This window comes from Sturnus vulgaris, chromosome 5 (genome assembly GCF_052056855.1).
Source record: "Sturnus vulgaris isolate bStuVul1 chromosome 5, bStuVul1.hap1, whole genome shotgun sequence".
Classification (NCBI taxonomy): domain Eukaryota; kingdom Metazoa; phylum Chordata; class Aves; order Passeriformes; family Sturnidae; genus Sturnus; species Sturnus vulgaris.
In genome coordinates this window covers 68,663,887-68,681,386 of record NC_142247.1, presented here as the reverse complement: position 1 = coordinate 68,681,386, position 17,500 = coordinate 68,663,887, and the positions used below count along the sequence as shown (strand labels likewise).

The 17,500-nt window shown below is 41.0% G+C and overlaps 1 protein-coding gene across 1 annotated transcript; it reads left to right on the top strand.

Moving 5' to 3' along the window:
• The first annotated feature begins 3,503 nt into the window (after positions 1-3,503).
• On the top strand, positions 3,504-17,496 carry SEC61A2 (SEC61 translocon subunit alpha 2). Its single transcript, XM_014883114.2, has 12 exons — positions 3,504-3,784; positions 5,311-5,378; positions 9,082-9,147; positions 10,624-10,702; positions 12,349-12,480; positions 12,622-12,731; positions 13,336-13,489; positions 14,153-14,313; positions 15,321-15,518; positions 15,731-15,922; positions 16,062-16,138; positions 16,435-17,496. Exons 1-12 carry the CDS (start codon positions 3,778-3,780, stop codon positions 16,619-16,621), a joined length of 1,431 nt encoding a protein of 476 aa, XP_014738600.1. The 5' UTR covers positions 3,504-3,777; the 3' UTR covers positions 16,622-17,496.
• Positions 17,497-17,500: the final 4 nt, after the last annotated feature.

Genomic DNA, 17,500 nt, shown 5'->3' with positions numbered 1-17,500 from the left:
GAATGTTGTGGATTATCTCTTTTTACTTTCCTTGAGGGCCAGGAATGCAATCTGTTGTGGCTGTTGGTGCTCTTCTCAGTGCATGAGTTGTTAAAGCAGGATTCCCGTTGGGGGGACCATGCAGGATGGCTCCTGAAGGCTTCAGGCACCACTGTTTTTCTCACCCAGAGGGTGAGAAATCCCAAAGGATGGTTTCAGCACAGCTGTCATCTGGAGAAAGGAAAGAAATCTGTCTTTATTGGGAAACAAAGAATAAAGTACCAAAACATTGAGTTTAAATTAGAGAATAATGGAGCCAAATGGAAGACAGGCATCCCAGGCTGACCCCAGTGTTGACTGCCCCACAGCAGCATTCCTGCCACCACAGGATTTCTCCCAGCATTTTTCCTTCCCTGGTTTCAGGGTGAAGTTGGCACCTCCTTGCTCTTTTCAGTTACCTGTGAAAGCAATGCTTAAGTAATCCAAACTCATTGTGAGCCAGAGACATTTCTGAAAAGAAACAAGTGGGGTTTAACCAGACCCAGCACTTACAGATGGGAAGTCATGGTAGGTGAGAAAAAACAGATCACAGGCATGGTGTGCATTCACTTGGGGAGACAGCTCCCAAAATCATCTCTGAAGCCTGCTTTAGTATTTCATCCTAGTTAGTTCACATATTCATTAGTTCATTAATCCATATGACCCAGAAGTTAGCTCTTAACCTCTGTTCTGTGATGTTTCACATGACTGCTTTAATGCATCCATCACAGCAACATGAAATCATCTTTCTCCCACTTTGCTCTAGCAAACTGCACAACCTTCTTCACATCCTGAACATCTTTATCTAATCAAGGCATATTCTGCTTTAAATTTCTGCTGATAACTAGAAAAAGGAAGCTGAACAGTAACGTTGCTTTGGCTGCAGCTGTAGCTAAGGAAGTTGTAGAGTGCAGTCACCAGCCTTGACTGCACACTGATGATTACATAAACCCACAGTTTCTCCACTATGACAATGCACACAAGGGAAGAACAGACCTCGTGTTTTCAGTTTCACATGGCCCAAACCTGACCTTGTTATGCACCATTCCCCCACAGGCTGCGCAGGTCTGGTTATCCAACCAAATCAAGGATGCTCAAGTGTTCTGACCCTGTTTGATCCTCCTGGTGGGAGACAAAGCTATTTCTGTGGTGCTGCACAGCTCAATGCCCCCAGCCCCACCAGTGTGCCACAGAGCTCCCCAGGGATCCTGGGGTAGGAAGGGAGAGCTTGAGCACAGCTTTCCTCAGTCAGCTGACACACAGGCTGCCTGCAGATCGCTGCTCTTGTGTGATGGAGGACAGCTCCCAGGAGCAAGGCAAAGCCTTTGCTGACTGAGGGGCTCACACTGTTTCTCCCTGCAACTCTGGATGCACACAAAGCTGTTTTCCATCTGGATTGCTTTTGCTTTGGGGAAAAGAGAAGCAGAAATTAGAATAGAACCACAGAATATCCTAAGTTGGAAGGTACCCACAAGGGTCCAGCTCCTGGCCCTGCACAGGACACCCCAAGAGTCACACCGTGTGTCTGAGATGCTACACAAATTGAGTGAGTGAGTAACAGAGCAGGTCCCAGACTTTGGACAGGAAATTCTGCAGGTCGTTAACATAAGGAGAAGTGGGCCTTTATGTGCTGTTAGATAGCAAGGAGTTAACTAGAAAAAGAGAATTACAGCATTTGTGCAATGTGGTATGTCAGGGTTTTCAGAGACAAGTGCAAGACTAGAAGGAAAAAAAGTAAAGACATTGAAGGAATGAGCTGTTAGGTTGAGCAGTTCATTAAAGGCAGCAAAAACTTTCAGAAAGAAAACACACCAGGAAAACAAACATATTAAAACAGTTATTTTAGTAAGTGATGTTAGTTTAGATTTAAAAAATACAGTCTGGACTTTGAAGATGAAAAGTTCTAAACACAGTAGTATTTTGAATAAGCAAAGAAAGCAATACTGCATTTTTTTTTTTTTTTTGCTTCTGTCAGTGAAGAAGGTGACATAGAAACATTTGGTCAGCACATCTGAAGTGGTGCATCGGTATGCAGTCAGTATGGACTGAAGAAACCTCCTGGACCTTTCATCAATCACCAAAACAGTGGCCAGTGACTTAGACAGGAGGGTTTACTAACAAAACCTGTAATTTAACGAACTTCTCAGTTAAGTATGGCTAAAAATCTGAATGAAAGGTGATTACAAGAAATTTCCTGAAACTTAGCTACTAACCCAGGTATTATTTGGAGATTATGATCTACAAGTACACTGCCAGGTCCATTAATTGTGGGCATTTGTCAGACTATACAAGAACTCTCGATGAAAGTTTTTGCTATGGAGTTGCTCATTAGTATTAATAAATTTAATAATTAGTAATTAATTAATTAGTTAATGAGTATATAAAACTGGAAGAAAAAATTTCTCTAAGTGATTTCAGATGAAGGAAGCTACCGAACAAAGTTGTTTAGGTATTGTAGCAAGGTCTTGGTTAAGAGGATTTCTTAGGGAATGCAAAGTGCAATCCAAAATACAGATTCAAAGTTTTGGAGGAGCCCTAATGCTTCACACATTTTGTGTTCTCTTTTAGTAACAGCCTAATACAGGAAGGATTCGAGCTGGTGCATCAGATCAGTTACTTAGAAAGAATAAATACTATTTTGAATTATCATCTCTAAATCTTGTAGTAAATTCTGATGATCCTAATTTTGTAGACCACTGCCTGTTGTAACTGAGAGCTCTGTAGGTGTGATACCTGTTTTGGTAATTGTGGGATGATATTGGAATAGGTTTTCAGGTTCACTTCAGGGAATCACAGAATCAATTAGGTTGGAAAAGACCTCCAAAACCGTTGAGTCCAACCTATGACTGATCATCACCTTGTCAAACAGATCATTGTACTCAGTGCCACATCCAGGCTTTCCTTGAACACCCACAGGGACAGTGATTCACCACCTCTTTGGGCAGCCCATTCCAATCACCCTTTATAATGAAGAAATTCCTACCAATGTCCAATCTAAACCTCTCCTGGTGCACCTTGAGGCCATATCCTTTCATCCTGTAGCTGGTTAGCCAGGAGCAGAGTCCGACCCCAACCTGGCTACACCCTCCTGTCAGGGAGTTGTACAGAGTGATCAAGTCAGGCCGAGCCTCCTTTTCTCCGGGATGAACAATCCCAACGCCTTCAGCTGCTCCTCACAGGACTTGTCCTTCAGACCCTTTCCCAGTTCTGTTGCCCTTCTTTGGACAACATCCTTTCACCCCGTGAAAATATCCATCTGTCCATACGGGCGGATCGGGCTGTTAACAAAACACTTCGGTACCAAACCGCTCAACCTGTGCTTTTCACCTGACACTGCCGTACCACCGGCACCACAGAAACGCCGGAGCCTGAGGGAGCCTGAGGGAGCCTGAGGGAGCCTGAGGGAGCCTGAGGGAGTGAGGGGCGGGAGTTTCCCGCGCTGGGGCAGGGCTGAGGTGTGGCGGTGAGGGGCCGTGCCCGCCCCTGGCGCCGCGCGGAGCACGCCGGGAGCGCGGGCCTTGGCCGCGGCCCCTGCCCGCCCTCAGCCTGATCCCGCCGCGGCGGCCGCCGCTGCCCGCCCGTCCCCGCCCATCCGGCTCCCCTCGCCTGGGGAAGGGCGCGGGGGGCGCTCCGTTAGGGCGGTACCGCCGTGTCCCCCCGGGCGGGGAAGGGAGGGACGGCCCGTCCGCAGCGCGCGTCACGTGACGGCGGCGACAGCGACGGTGACAGCGCTGGGACCGCGGCAGGGCCGCCACCGCCATGGGCAGTGAGTGCCGACAGAGGCGGGAGGGAGCGGGCCGGGACCCGGGGTAGGGGACAGCGGCCCCGGGCAGCGCGGGGCGGACGTGGCCGGTGGCCCGTGGCCGCTGATGGGGCGCCGTGCCCCGGGTACCGCGGCTGGCAGGGCCGGGGGTACCGAGCACCCGCTCCCCGCAAAGGGTCGGTGCTGCCGGGCACAGCGTGAGGCCGGGCTCTGCTTCGTGGTGAGGCGTCCTGTTCCACTCTAACCCTTATATATATATCTGTGTGTACACTGTATGCACTCTATATACGTATGTACCGTATATACACGTACGTATGTGTGCATATGTGTCTAAAGGGCGGGTGTAAGGAGGATGGACCAAGCTCTGCTCAGTGATGCCACCCAGTAGGACAAGAGGCAATGGGCAGAAACTGATGCCCAGGAAGTTCCACCTGAACATGAGGAAGAACTTCTGTCCTGGGCAGTGGCCAAGCACAGGAACAGATTGTCCAGAGAGGCTGTGGAGTCTCCCTCATTGGAGATATTCCAGAAGTGTCTGGACACAGCCCTGTGCTGTGTGCTCTGGGATGGCCCTGCTTGAGCAGGGAGGTCAGAGCAGATGAGCCCTATGGTCCCTTCCAACCTGACCCATTCCTTGATGCTCTAATATCTTGTTCATGGCGGAGCTGTGCCACCCTCTGTGGAGTGAGGTGCATCTTCCAGCGGCCTGTGTGAGGGCTTGGGATCAATAGAGGAGACATGTGTCATATCAGAGTGTAAATGTAAACTACATTTACACGTATGGCACTACAACCAAAATGTTACTTACAGTGTAATAAATACATTCTCTTTGAAAAGGAGCCAATGGTGTTTTTTATGTCTGTCCCAGTGTGTTGGTGCTGAAAATAATGTTCAAGTTTTGGAGGCAAATTCCCCACGAAGCACATAACCTTTGCTTTTTTTTTTTCCAAATTGATTTCATTTTTTTCCCCAGAAAAAGAGCTCAAGCTGTTGAGCTTTTCTGTGTTTTTAAAGGAGAAACTGTGAAGAGAGATGTATTAAGAGCTAAACTAAAATCTCCTGAAGTTCCAATCAGAATAAGTATTACACTCATTTAAATTACAATTTCTTAAGCACATTTTAGCGCTTGAATTATTTTTTCAGCCAAATACTTCAGTAAACACAAGAGTCTAATCTCTGCATGGATACCTTTTGATGTCAGTATCGTTCTGTGTTTAACTAGCACAGACTGATACTAGGTCATTTATTTTTAGATGGAATACAATTCGGTTCACTTCTGGTGATACATACAGCACCACTTCTCTAAAATTATTCCAGTTGTAGAAAAAAGAATGGGCCAAATCTGGTTAGAACAAGAATTCTGTTTCACATTTTTGCCCTGATTTCAGCTGTTTTAAGAAGAGGGTATTAGTTTTTAGATAATTTTGGAAGCTAAAGTTCTTTGACGTTTCATAAATTCATAAATGTTTATTAATACATTTTTTTGTCTTCTTTTTTTGTGTGTGTGTGTGTTTGTTTTTCTGGAACAGTAAAATTTTTAGAAGTTATTAAGCCGTTCTGTGCAGTGTTACCTGAAATCCAGAAACCAGAAAGAAAAGTGAGTGCCACATTATGTTCTTACTTTTATGAGTTCACAGGGGAGGGAATATTGTGATATTCTAGTCTATATCCTATATAGATACAGAAGGTGGGCTTTAAAGTAGAACACATTCTTTGGAGCAGGGGGGACCCAATGTTAAGGTAAAACATTACGTGATGATGAATTCTGAGCACCCTGCTGGTAAGTTGTTCCTTTCAGTAATTATGCTAAATAATAATAATAATAAAATCTTTTAATATACTAGAACAGTCTTCAAACTTTGTTTTCCTGTGGATCCCACTGTTGGCTTTGAGCTGGCTGTATATTACTTGGAAAAGGATTATTCTGTAGATGAGGAAACACAAATTTAATTCTCTCCTTGCCACAGAGTAGGGTCTACACCCATAGCTGTGATTGACCTTGCTGAAGTGGGAAAGTGATCTGTGGTACAGTTCGGGTAATTGCCCTGTTCACCTTCTGGATAAAATGTTTCCCTTTGATCTGAAATCAATGAACTCAGTTCATTTACAGCTGATCTCTCTAGTCCTCTAGCCCTTGAAACTCCTCTCATTTCTTGGCATATTTTCTAGATTAAAATTAGGTAATTTCTACAGATCAGAAAGAGACCTTCCTTGTCCAAGAAAACCCCCCACCAAACACCATTTTTGCTTTCAAAGCTCAAGCACATATTGCCCACGTGACCATCTAATTAAAGTAACAAATTGACTTGTCATGACTTCGTGAAAATTCCTTAAGAGCTAAATATTGGTTTTTATATTCTAAAAGGGAAAGCTTAACTGGGAACATCACACCATCTCAGAGAATCCTCTTTGGCTAGTGAGAGGTTCCCCAAGGTTGGTACTGGATGCAGAGGTGTTTGTGCCAGTGACCATATCTGAGCCTGCTGAATTGAATGGAGAAGATACAGTAAAAAATTATGTTGATGGCCCTCTGGAATTGATTCTTTAAAAAGACTGGGATTTACCCCTTGACTCTTTGCTAGTTGGTTTCCAGCATCTTTCAGCTTTGGGACGGGTTTCTAAACAAATTATTTAGGCCAGAGAAAGGCATTTTCAGAGCAGGAATCTCCAGAACCAGACCTCCATGCTAAAGCTTGGATGCACCAGGTCTAGTTGGCAGGTGCCCATCTTTGTTTCTGCAGTGGGGAACCTTGGTGCAGTCTTTTGGTGCTGATTTATGGCACATCTGTGATTAGTTGGTTACAGCCGTCCCGTTTTTGTCTTGTGAGATGAATGAGAAGAGAAAGCTGACACAAACGTACAGATACTGATGTTTCCATAAAGCTCACTGGCAGATGTTATTTGCCAGAGAGGAAGAGGAGCTTGTTCTGTCCTTGTTGTCCATCAGCAGATGAAGGATCTCCAGAGAGGTGCCAGGATTCCTGTCCTGTCTATTTGGGTCACTTTGTCTTTACTGCTATTTAGGTCGGTGTCTAGACAATGGCTGCCAGTTGCCAGCTTTGTACAAATTTAAAGTGAAAATGTAATTGGGAACATCTTTGCTAGGCTGAAGAGCCCTTTGACCATTTTTAGTCACGTTCCTTGCTTCTGTGTAGTTTATCAAGTGATTTAGGTCATTCTATGTAACTCTAATTCTCTGTAATTTGTTGTTTTCTTGCAAGCTGTCACGGTTAGATACGACCAGTAATGGCTTTAGTGGATTTGTTTAAGGGCAGGACAAGAAATTTAGATAACCAAAAAGAAAAAGACATTCATTCTTATTAAACATGTATTGATTGTTAAGTGAAGATGATGTTTTGATTCATTTGGGCTTTCACTGAATCATTTTGCCATTCTTGTGGATGAGGAGAGTGGTTTCTTCTGTCTCTAGGGAGTGTTGCTTTTGTGTTTTGGCCAACTTGATTAGCAAAAGTGATTGCTACTTTTGTAGTTAGTAGAATGGGCTCATATTTCCCTCATGCACAGATTTGCTAAGTAGAACACACTGTTCAGAACACCAAGATGATAATGCTCAAGTCCCTTCATTTTCACATGATTTAAGAAAAATGTCAAAGGAAGAAAATGTCCGATTGAATCAGATCAGATCATGAAATTCACTCTCCCTGTGCTTGTTAGCATTTGTGGCTGGAATATTTTGGTACCACTCATTCCTGGCATATGGATTTGAATGACTCCTTTTTCCTTTTAGTCTTCTTGACTCATAGAAACTGTTTTCCTTGTGAATAACTGTGATTTGGGTGATGCAGAATTCCTCTAATGCTCCTATTCACCACAGTTACAGAGAGAACCAGAGCAGTTTTAGACCTTTACCAATGCCTCTGAGGCCAAGTTTAACTGTGAGGCTGTAGAGAAAATTTGGTTAAGCATTTTTGGTTTTGGAAGTCTGTGTTTAAAATCTGAATTGTGCAGTTCAGACTTGGTAAAGTGGGTCAGCACTGCATAGTCCAACACAAGGTATTGTTTGAATTTATTTGCTGCTGTCACTATTTTTCTTTTTATAACTGTGCTGTAAGTATTTTTAGCATCTGTCCTCTTTTTTAAGAGTGAAGCAGTAGCAGGAAATAAATTAAATTACTTGGATTATTTTGCTTTTAAGTGGATGGTTTCACTTACAAAGATGTAGACTACATTCTGTGTTTTCTTTTGCTTGAGGACCTGTGCTGCTGCTGCACTGGCCTGTAGTTTCTCGTTTGTGGGTGTTCAGTACCTATTAAACCAGGCACTAATCCTTTTTCTTGTTACTTCTCCACAGGCAGATTCAGTGGTTGGAGGCAGAGAGCTCCAACCATTTCTGCTGTATCTCTCTTACGTTTTAGTTCATGTCATGTTTTAGTAGCTGCCCTACACTTGTCTGCAATGAACACACTTAACCCTCAGGTTTACAGTCCCTGGAGGAGAGGTGGGAACTTGAACATAACCGTGCATTTCAGCTCTCTCTGCTCTCTTCAAGTGCATTCCTTTCTGTCTCATGCTTTGAGTAATCCTCTGGCTCAAACTTAAATCTTGTGATTCTTCTCTTCTTGCACCTGGCACTAATTACAGACACTTAAAATGTTGTGACTCTGAGATTCTCTTCAATGAATGACTAGTGATCATTGGTCTGGCATTCTTTTTCAAGTAATATATAATCTACATCAATAAAAATACTTTGGAGGAAAACAAAGAATATTTGAAGACCATTTTGTGGTGTATGTCCATGAGCATAATGATGAATTTGAAGCTTCCTCTAACACCCTTTGAAGAACTTAATTCTAAATTTTTTGAATTGCCGTAGAAAATTCATGGTTCATCTGGTTTTAATCATGTGTCTTCACAACAGTTCAATCTCTCTAAAAATTTTGTAGTGCTTTAGTTTAATAACTCTCAGTCTTACAAAACTTCTATTGAAGCCTAGAGCACTAAGTACTGGAGATAAGTTTTTTGAATTAATCTTTCATGTTTGCTCTGGTAAGTCCATGGTTTTAGCCATGCTGTTGCTCTTCTGTAAATACCCACTGCATTAGAATATTGTAGATAAAATATATTCTAGTGACTGAATGTCTGCCAGTCCCACATGAGTTATCTTTATCACTCTAAAATCTGAAATCATATTAAAAATAAATTCCAATGAGGGGCGATACTTTCTGGTTCTATATCTTTGCATTGAATTCTGAATTATAACAGCATTTAGTACTGTTGTGGGAGTGCAGTGGAAGTTCTACATACAATGAACATGTTTGTGTCTCCACTCTGCCCTGTAGATCCAGTTCAGAGAGAAGGTACTATGGACAGCTATCACACTCTTCATTTTCTTAGTGTGCTGCCAGGTAGGTATTGATGTTGTCTGTGGTAGAAAATGTGTGTTCTGTACATAAAAAGTACCCTGAAAGCATGAGACGTTCTTGTTTCATGTTGACCTACCAGTTTCAGCTTTTATTTTTATGTTAAAGTATTTAAAGTTCAGTTCAAAAAACCTGGTTCTCTGAAACAGTCTTTAGTGTTGATCATAGATGTTTTTAGAATCTAGTGCTTTATATTTAGTCAGAAATACATAACATTTTTTTTCTTGTTACAAAGATCCTATCAAATGATGGTAGTGGCTGCAGGGTAAACAGCCAAGGTAATTAATTATTGAGCAGCATAAACAAACCGAGCAGTTCACTGCATTGTTTACCCGCTGTTCATAGCTGCTTTTAAATTTTAGTACTCACAAGTGTGAAAACTAAATCAAAGTGACTTTTTACAAAATTCCTCTTCAGTAAGCTGATGGATTGTAAAGATTGCAGGAAGATGTTTTTGTAAAGTGTTTAAGTTGATATTTAGAACTTGTTTTTTGTGAAGATCCTGGTAAAGTTGTTAGCTGAAACCTTTCCAAAATGCCTGTCTTTGTAAACATTTATGTGATCTTTATTACTCATAGTTGTAGGCTTGGCTTGTAAACAGTGGAGGCTTTTTTTGGTTTTCTATAAAGAATACCTAGATAGTGAAGAAAATGAGAATCCATGTATTACTTATAAATATGTATAATCCATGTATTACTGTATAAATTTTTTAGAACTTATAGACCTCTTGGAAGATTCAAAATTAACTGTACATTTCAGAATCAGGGTTTTTATCTTATGTTTATTAATGCAGCCATTCCAGACTGCAGAGCAGTAGTTTAATAGTTTTTGTTTTCAGCTCTGAAGGACTGTTTAAAGGCTAAAACCCAGCTCTTGTACCTATCTGTTTTTTGGAAGGAGGAAGTGGGAATGATACTAGAGCTAGAAGAACATGTCATTTATCTGGGTTTACTAGCAGCTGGATGTATGCATGATTAAAATTTTGCATCTATATGAGAGATTATATAGTAGTTGAATAAGGAAAACAGATGGTGCAGACCAGAGTTTTCAGAAATTGATCTCTAAGATTGCCTGGATTCCTACTCTACTGTTTTGATGATTAGGAAGAGTTTTAAAGAGCTCAAAATACCTCAATATTGACATACAATATTGAAAGTTTTGTATGAACATGTCTGGTATTGACAGTTCCATGTGGGATATTTCAAAACATATTTCTGTGTCTAGAATTTTGGTATTTTAACTTCTTCTTTCTAGGGGTTTCTGCGTTTTCCTGTGGAAAGGTCTTAGTTTAGTCCTCTGAGTTGTGCCTCAGCTGGAGGATTAAAAGAGATTGTGTCAAGACTTCTGGTTTATTTTTTTTAAATTGAAACAATGTAACAGTTGAATCATTACATGTTAATATTTTGTATTAATGCATGCTAATTGTGTGTATCTGTTTAATGCTGTTGTGCACTTTGACAGATCCCTTTGTTTGGAATCATGTCATCAGATTCTGCAGACCCCTTCTATTGGATGCGAGTCATTCTTGCATCAAACAGAGGTTGGTACTCACTCTTTTCTCTTTTTCTCTTTTCTATTGGGATAAACACACCAGGAGAAAAACAGTTGGCTGTTAAATTCCACACCACCTAGATGTCAGGTTGGAACACTTTGTAAAGTTCTTAACAGAGATGGAATTAAAATCGGTACTTGAGCAGTGCTTCATGTTAGGAATGAGATTTCTCTGAGATGCAGATGAGATTAATATTGATTCACAAGTTTTGGGATGATCCCATTCAGGATTTTAGAGCAGTCTCTTTCTAACTAATATATGGGATATGGAATCTTCTGACTTTCCAGTTAGGAGCCGCATTAATGTGCAGTACGAGGGTGTTGATTAGGAAATGCCTCACCTGTGCAAGTCAGTTACACTTGGTAATAGTTTGGCAGTGTTATGGGTGAGTAATTTTCTAGGTGGGAGAGCTAAAGGCAGAGATAATTAAGCATAAACTGTAGCAAAATCAAACTAACGTATTTTTGAAGAGTAAAGTGGAACACAACCAAATGTATAAGATTCAAACTAATGCTAGAAGTCTGAAACTTAAGATGGGTGACCAGTCATGCTTGACTCTAAATGAGGACACTGATCTCATCTGTAGCTTGGAAAACTGGCTGGAAGTAAGAAAATCACTGGAACCCTCTAATGTGAAGGTACTGCTTACTTAGGATTAGTAGATTTTATTACACCAGTGAGGATAATAAGGTAAAGAAGTTCTCTGCTTCAAATTCTCCTACAGAGTTAGCAGAGTTTGGTGTGTCCCTAGCAGTGTATGATACGAAATACTCTGTCCACTACCCAAATAGAATGGTAACAGTGGCCAAGAAAAGGCTAGAGAGATTGAAAGCAATAAAAAGCGAGAGTGGGAAAGTGAGTTTTCACTTAAGTCAACTGCCTGGAAGTCATTGGAGAATGTGAGGTGAATGCTAAAGTTTTTGACATCCTAATTTCTGGCTGCTGGAGGAGTAGAGATTTCCATGGCAGGTGATGTAATATTTAACTTGGAAACTCCAGGATACATGTATGAAAGAACCAATTTATAATAATAACTTTAATGCTTTCCCTCTTTGAATTGTGTACATTTGGGAGTTGGTACCTCAGTGACACAGTGCCACTGAGTTGGCAGAGTTAAGAGCAGCTTAATGACGGTCTTTGTTTTGTTAAGAACTAACTTAATCCTAAACTCTCAACCAGAGCCAGTGATTCCAAGGGCAATGTTCTCAGAAACTGGATCTGCAGCATGTTTTTGTGGTCTGCAAAACTAAACTTTTGGAAAACGTGACATTGAAGCACCAACAGACTAAACAACCAGGGACAAGATGCTGTCCAGGCAAAGGTTTCTTGAGGATATGCCAAAAAATCTGAGCTTCAGTGTGCATTGGCCTTCAGTGCTAGCATGGTTCCACAAAAATATTTGTAATTAAAAGCTACATGGCTTTCCCATGCTGCCTTCAAAAGTACAGGTTTTAACACAGCAGCCTTTTGTGAGGCCATAACTGTCTTTGTTTTGTCATACCTCTACAGGAATATACATATTGGAAGCATTATTAGAAATATTCCTTATAGGTCAAGAACCTTTGAAGAGACCTAATGCTTTCTTTAGGAGAGGTGCTGGAATGGCAGTTGTGTTAATTTTTCTTCTTTTCTAGGTACTTTGATGGAATTGGGTATCTCACCCATTGTGACATCAGGTTTGATCATGCAGCTGCTGGCAGGAGCAAAGATCATTGAAGTTGGTGATACTCCAAAAGACAGAGCCTTGTTCAATGGAGCTCAGAAATGTAAGCACTGTTCCAATTAAAATTACTGAGTGTATTTTTATTCTTGGGAAAGCAGCCTGCCTAAGTGATACTAGATATGAGATTTCTTTGGTAGGTGACTTCAGATTTTTTTAAAAGGATTTTCTTTCTCTCTTTTTTTAGTATTTGGGATGATAATTACCATTGGGCAAGCCATTGTGTATGTTATGACTGGAATGTATGGAGATCCTGCTGAAATGGGTGCTGGAATTTGTCTTCTTATTATAATTCAGGTTTGTAAAGAGCTATTTTGCGTGTAACTGAGACTGGTTAGAGACAGTATAACTGGAAGGAAAAATCTTTATATGTCTGGGTTCAGCTTATTTATTTTTAATGCTGCAAAGCATCATTATTTGTATCTGTCTAGATATGAGAAATTCTAAATACTCCATAAAGGAGGAGAATGCTGGGATAGTTAATATCAAAAGTATTTCAGGTAGGAGTGGTGCTTAATTCAAGATACAGGAATTGGTGGACTTTGGAAACAGTAGCTGCTCTTCAGTGCTGTGGAGGAATTCTCACTAAAGCTGCAGCTTTGAGACATTCTTCTGCAGAACAAAACAGTAAATGCACAAACTTAAACATTTCTTCTAGAAAAAAGTTGTTACTGAGTAATGTTTGCTGTGTCTGCCTTGAAAAAAGGCACAGAGCTCATTGCCATGTGAGATGTGCAGGCCTTGGTATGTGAGAGGTCAGAAACACTGCATGAATGACATTTAGATGAAAGACTTAATGATTACTCTCCAACATGATGAAAATATTGAAGCAGAGAATTAAAACACAACTCATGACTTGATTTATTCTTGTTTCTGCTCAGTTTTGTTTCTTTTCTCACAGCTGTTTGTGGCTGGTTTGATTGTGTTGCTGCTAGATGAGTTGTTACAGAAAGGTTATGGATTGGGCTCTGGTATTTCCCTGTTTATTGCTACCAATATCTGTGAAACCATTGTCTGGAAAGCTTTCAGTCCTACTACCATCAACACTGGCAGAGGTATGTGTGCAGTTACAATCAGTCACAACATGTTTCAGTTATGTGTATATTACACATAACTATCAGATGTTTATTGGATGGCATTTAAAAAAAAGTTCATATGTCTGGTGATTGGCTTCTGAAGTCAATTGTCCAATTAACATCGAAGATGAAAATGTCTGATTTACATGGAGATTAGTACAAGTTTGCCTTTGCTGATTTGAAGTGCAGCAGTTAAAATGGGACTTCAGGCCCCTTGAAGGAAAATTTTTGGATTTCCAAACTGAAATCGTCTTGTTTCAGCATCACTTAGAGAAGATAGGAAATGCTGTACATGCTGTTTGTGATCCAGCTGTTGTTTGTGGCTATAGGATGCTTTTGTAGTTGGTGCCTCTGAATTACTTTAAGCTGGTTTGATTCTGCAGAGGCTGCAGTCTCTTCATTCCTCAGCCAGTCTTTGACAACAGCTGGTTGTTCTGAGGCCCCTGAATTAGCACCTTAAGATACAGCATCAAGAAATTAATTCATTTACTGCATTCATTTGAAATGTTGAGCCATGTTTTTAGTTTGCTTTCATTTGAATTTAATTCTTAGTAGTTCTGTTATTTCCAAAAGAAAGGTACTTTTTAAAAAATGTTTTTAATTTGGTGATTAACCTTCCTTTCACTTTCTTGCTTCATGCAGGAACAGAGTTTGAGGGTGCTGTGATTGCATTATTCCATCTCCTGGCCACACGAACCGACAAAGTCCGGGCTTTGCGGGAGGCTTTTTACCGACAGAATCTGCCCAATCTCATGAACCTGATTGCTACAGTGTTTGTGTTTGCTGTAGTCATCTATTTCCAGGTAAAACTCCTCAGAGCAGCTCTGCAGGGGCAGAAGGGCACGTGGACCCTGGACACTGCAGTCATTGGGAAAAGATGGGAAGGTTTAAGCCAGAGTAGCTGAAGTATCTTAGCTTTGAGTAACGAACTCTTTTTATCCCAGTGTTATTTCGGTAACTGTTACTTCTGACTTCTGTGACAGTACAGTCATAAAATTGTGCAGCCAGGCCTACTTGTACTCAGTGTGGAACCTCACATTCCATTCAATGCCATACACATTGTGAGAATATTTTCGATAAAACAGATTCCAGTACTGCAGTGGTTGCATCACACCAATAACATTCTTAATATTCATCATTGGCTGAAAAGAATACTTTTGGACAGAGCTGGAGGACTTTGCTTTTTTGGGGTGTGTAGCTTAGCGGTTTTTCCCTTATTTTTTTGAAACATTTAGTTAGTGTTTCTTTTTAAGTCTAAGTATCTACTAAAATGAACACTAAAGTAGGATCCATGTGGGGATTTTGGGGACAGCTAAAATGTGATTTTTAACATTTTTTTTCTAGTTGTTGAGTCTGAGTTCTGGGAAAAAAAAAAAAAAATACCAGGTTTTCAAGTTCATGTGGCTTTTCTTGGGTCTATTCAGAAAAGATCCTGCCCCAGAAGACTACACAAGAGCCTGGGCTTATTTCACAAGAGCCTGCTGGTAACTGGCTAGTTCAGTTGGAAGCCATTACAGGCTTTTATCAACCCCTAATCTATAAAATTTATTTTACAGGAGTACTAGTTAGAAGATGAGAAACCATGTTTATGTGAAACGAATGTAATACAATCAAGCAGTAACACTTTTAAATCTTTAAAATTTGTAATCCAGACTGTAGCAGAAAGCCTTTGGGCTGCACTATCTCAGACCTTGCAGTCCTTGTTTATCTAGCAAGAGCTGCATGGTCAGGAATAGCTCTGGGGCGTACTGGGAATAAATACCTTGTGTCTCAGAAGTGAACCCTGGAGCATTTTTGTTCTTTCCCACAGGGATTCCGAGTGGATTTGCCCATCAAGTCTGCTCGGTACCGTGGGCAGTACAGCAGCTATCCCATCAAGTTGTTCTATACCTCCAACATTCCCATCATTCTGCAGTCTGCCTTAGTGTCAAACCTCTATGTCATTTCCCAGATGTTGTCTGTTCGTTTCAGTGGCAACTTCTTGGTGAACTTACTGGGACAGTGGGCAGTAAGTATTTTATCACATTTTAGCTGCATAGAATTATTTGCATTTTTACTTTGATGTGAATTCTTGGTATTTAACCAACTGGTATACTTACTTTTTAACATTTGTATATATAAGCTGTTTCAAACATCAAAGAGGAATTCCTCTATTAATACAGGATAGGAATGTGGGAAGTCTGTGAAAAATAATTTATTGCCTTATTCTTCCCCTCCCAGGATGTCAGTGGAGGTGGCCCTGCTCGCTCTTACCCTGTTGGTGGCCTGTGCTACTACTTGTCACCTCCAGAATCCATGGGTGCAATATTTGAGGATCCTGTCCATGTAATAGTTTATATAATATTTATGTTGGGATCCTGTGCGTTCTTCTCCAAGACTTGGATCGAGGTGTCTGGCTCATCAGCAAAAGATGTAGGTGTTCTATCTTAATCGTTTTCAAACAGTGCTTCTGGTTTAGAACTGACCAGCTACTGAATGGTCAGTTTATCCCAGTAAACATCAAGTGACTAAGAAACACTGCAGTCGTTTCATAAAATGATGTTTTTTGCAGGTTGCCAAGCAACTCAAAGAGCAGCAAATGGTGATGAGAGGCCACAGGGATACATCAATGGTTCATGAGCTTAACAGGTAAGGAAATGCTGACTTCCAGCTGGATGGCAAAGAGTGCTGGGGAAGTGTCAGCTAGAGCAGTTTGTCAGAAAAAATCTGATACCTGTTTCCAGTGCAAAAGGGAAGACTCTGCCCATTCGCCTGTTGCCTTTCCTAGTTATGCAAAAGAAGTTATAGCAGCAGATTAGAGATTAACCTGTACTGTCTTTTTTTTTAAGTGACATAATGAGGGATTTTGAGTTGAATCTCTTCCATGTTTGTAAAAGATACCTCGGTTACTACCTTTTTCTTTTCTGTTTTTACCTTTCTTACAGATACATCCCTACAGCAGCTGCATTTGGTGGTTTGTGCATCGGTGCCCTTTCAGTACTGGCTGACTTTCTAGGAGCCATTGGCTCTGGCACTGGCATTCTGCTTGCAGTCACTATTATTTATCAGTATTTTGAAATATTTGTAAAAGAACAGGCTGAAGTTGGAGGAGTAGGTGCATTATTTTTCTAGATGTCCAAATATTTCATGGTTTGTGTGAAAGGGAAAGTATTTTGACAACATGCGTCGTTTAGTCCAATAATGCTATTTTCTTTTTACTTGTTTTCAAGTGCTACGTGTCCCATTACTGTAATGGGCATTGAGCGATGCCTGTGTGCAGCATTAGTACCAGCTGCCTTAAGAATAAAGTTTACATTATCTTGTTTAAGTATTATCTAGTGTTGCCTGTAATGCTGGAAACAATTCATCTACCTTGCTGTTCAGACACTACAGTGAGATGGTAAAATGTATCAGTTTGAGAGCCGTGAATGTCTTTGCACACAGCAGTAAAGTGTTAAATTAATTTCCCTGTCCCTAATAGGAGAAAAAGATACCTGAGTTCAGATTGCCACGTGCCAGTATTCCTGACAAAATTTATTTGTATCTGTATTTTACATTAATTTTTTTATACTTTTTTAACTTGCATTTCCCCAACACTGAACTCAGCACTCCTTATTCCTTTGCGGTGCCTCCACCCAGGCATCTTTCACTGAGCTCTGAGGGTGGCAAGCAAACCTTTTACTGGTGGCTGATACTCATCTCACCTGTGAACTGGTTCTGTGGTGCATCTGCTGCGGCCAGGGCAGTCAGGTTCTTCCCCTGGCTGCTGTGGGGCAGGGCAGCCCAGCCCAGCAGTGCTGTTCAACCATGTACTTGTGAAAAGTGTGCCACTGAAACTTCATGTCCACTTTGCTTTTGTGAGTCTAAAGAACGAGGCCTGGTTCCTAAAGCAGTTCCTAGGAGGGAAAAGGGGGAACGGGGTGTTCCTGCTGAAAACTTGTCGCACTTTACAGCGGCGATGTAACAAATGTAAGCGTTAGACAATAAACTTATTTAATTAAACCCTCTCCT

What these genes read in the sequence shown, in the direction of transcription:
- SEC61A2 (XM_014883114.2), top strand. An exon ending in TTTTCTTAGTGTGCTGCCAG is followed by an intron (nt 9,148 to 10,623) that starts GTAGGTATTGAT and finishes GCACTTTGACAG; the next exon opens with ATCCCTTTGTTTGGAATCAT. An exon ending in TACCATCAACACTGGCAGAG is followed by an intron (nt 13,490 to 14,152) that starts GTATGTGTGCAG and finishes TGCTTCATGCAG; the next exon opens with GAACAGAGTTTGAGGGTGCT.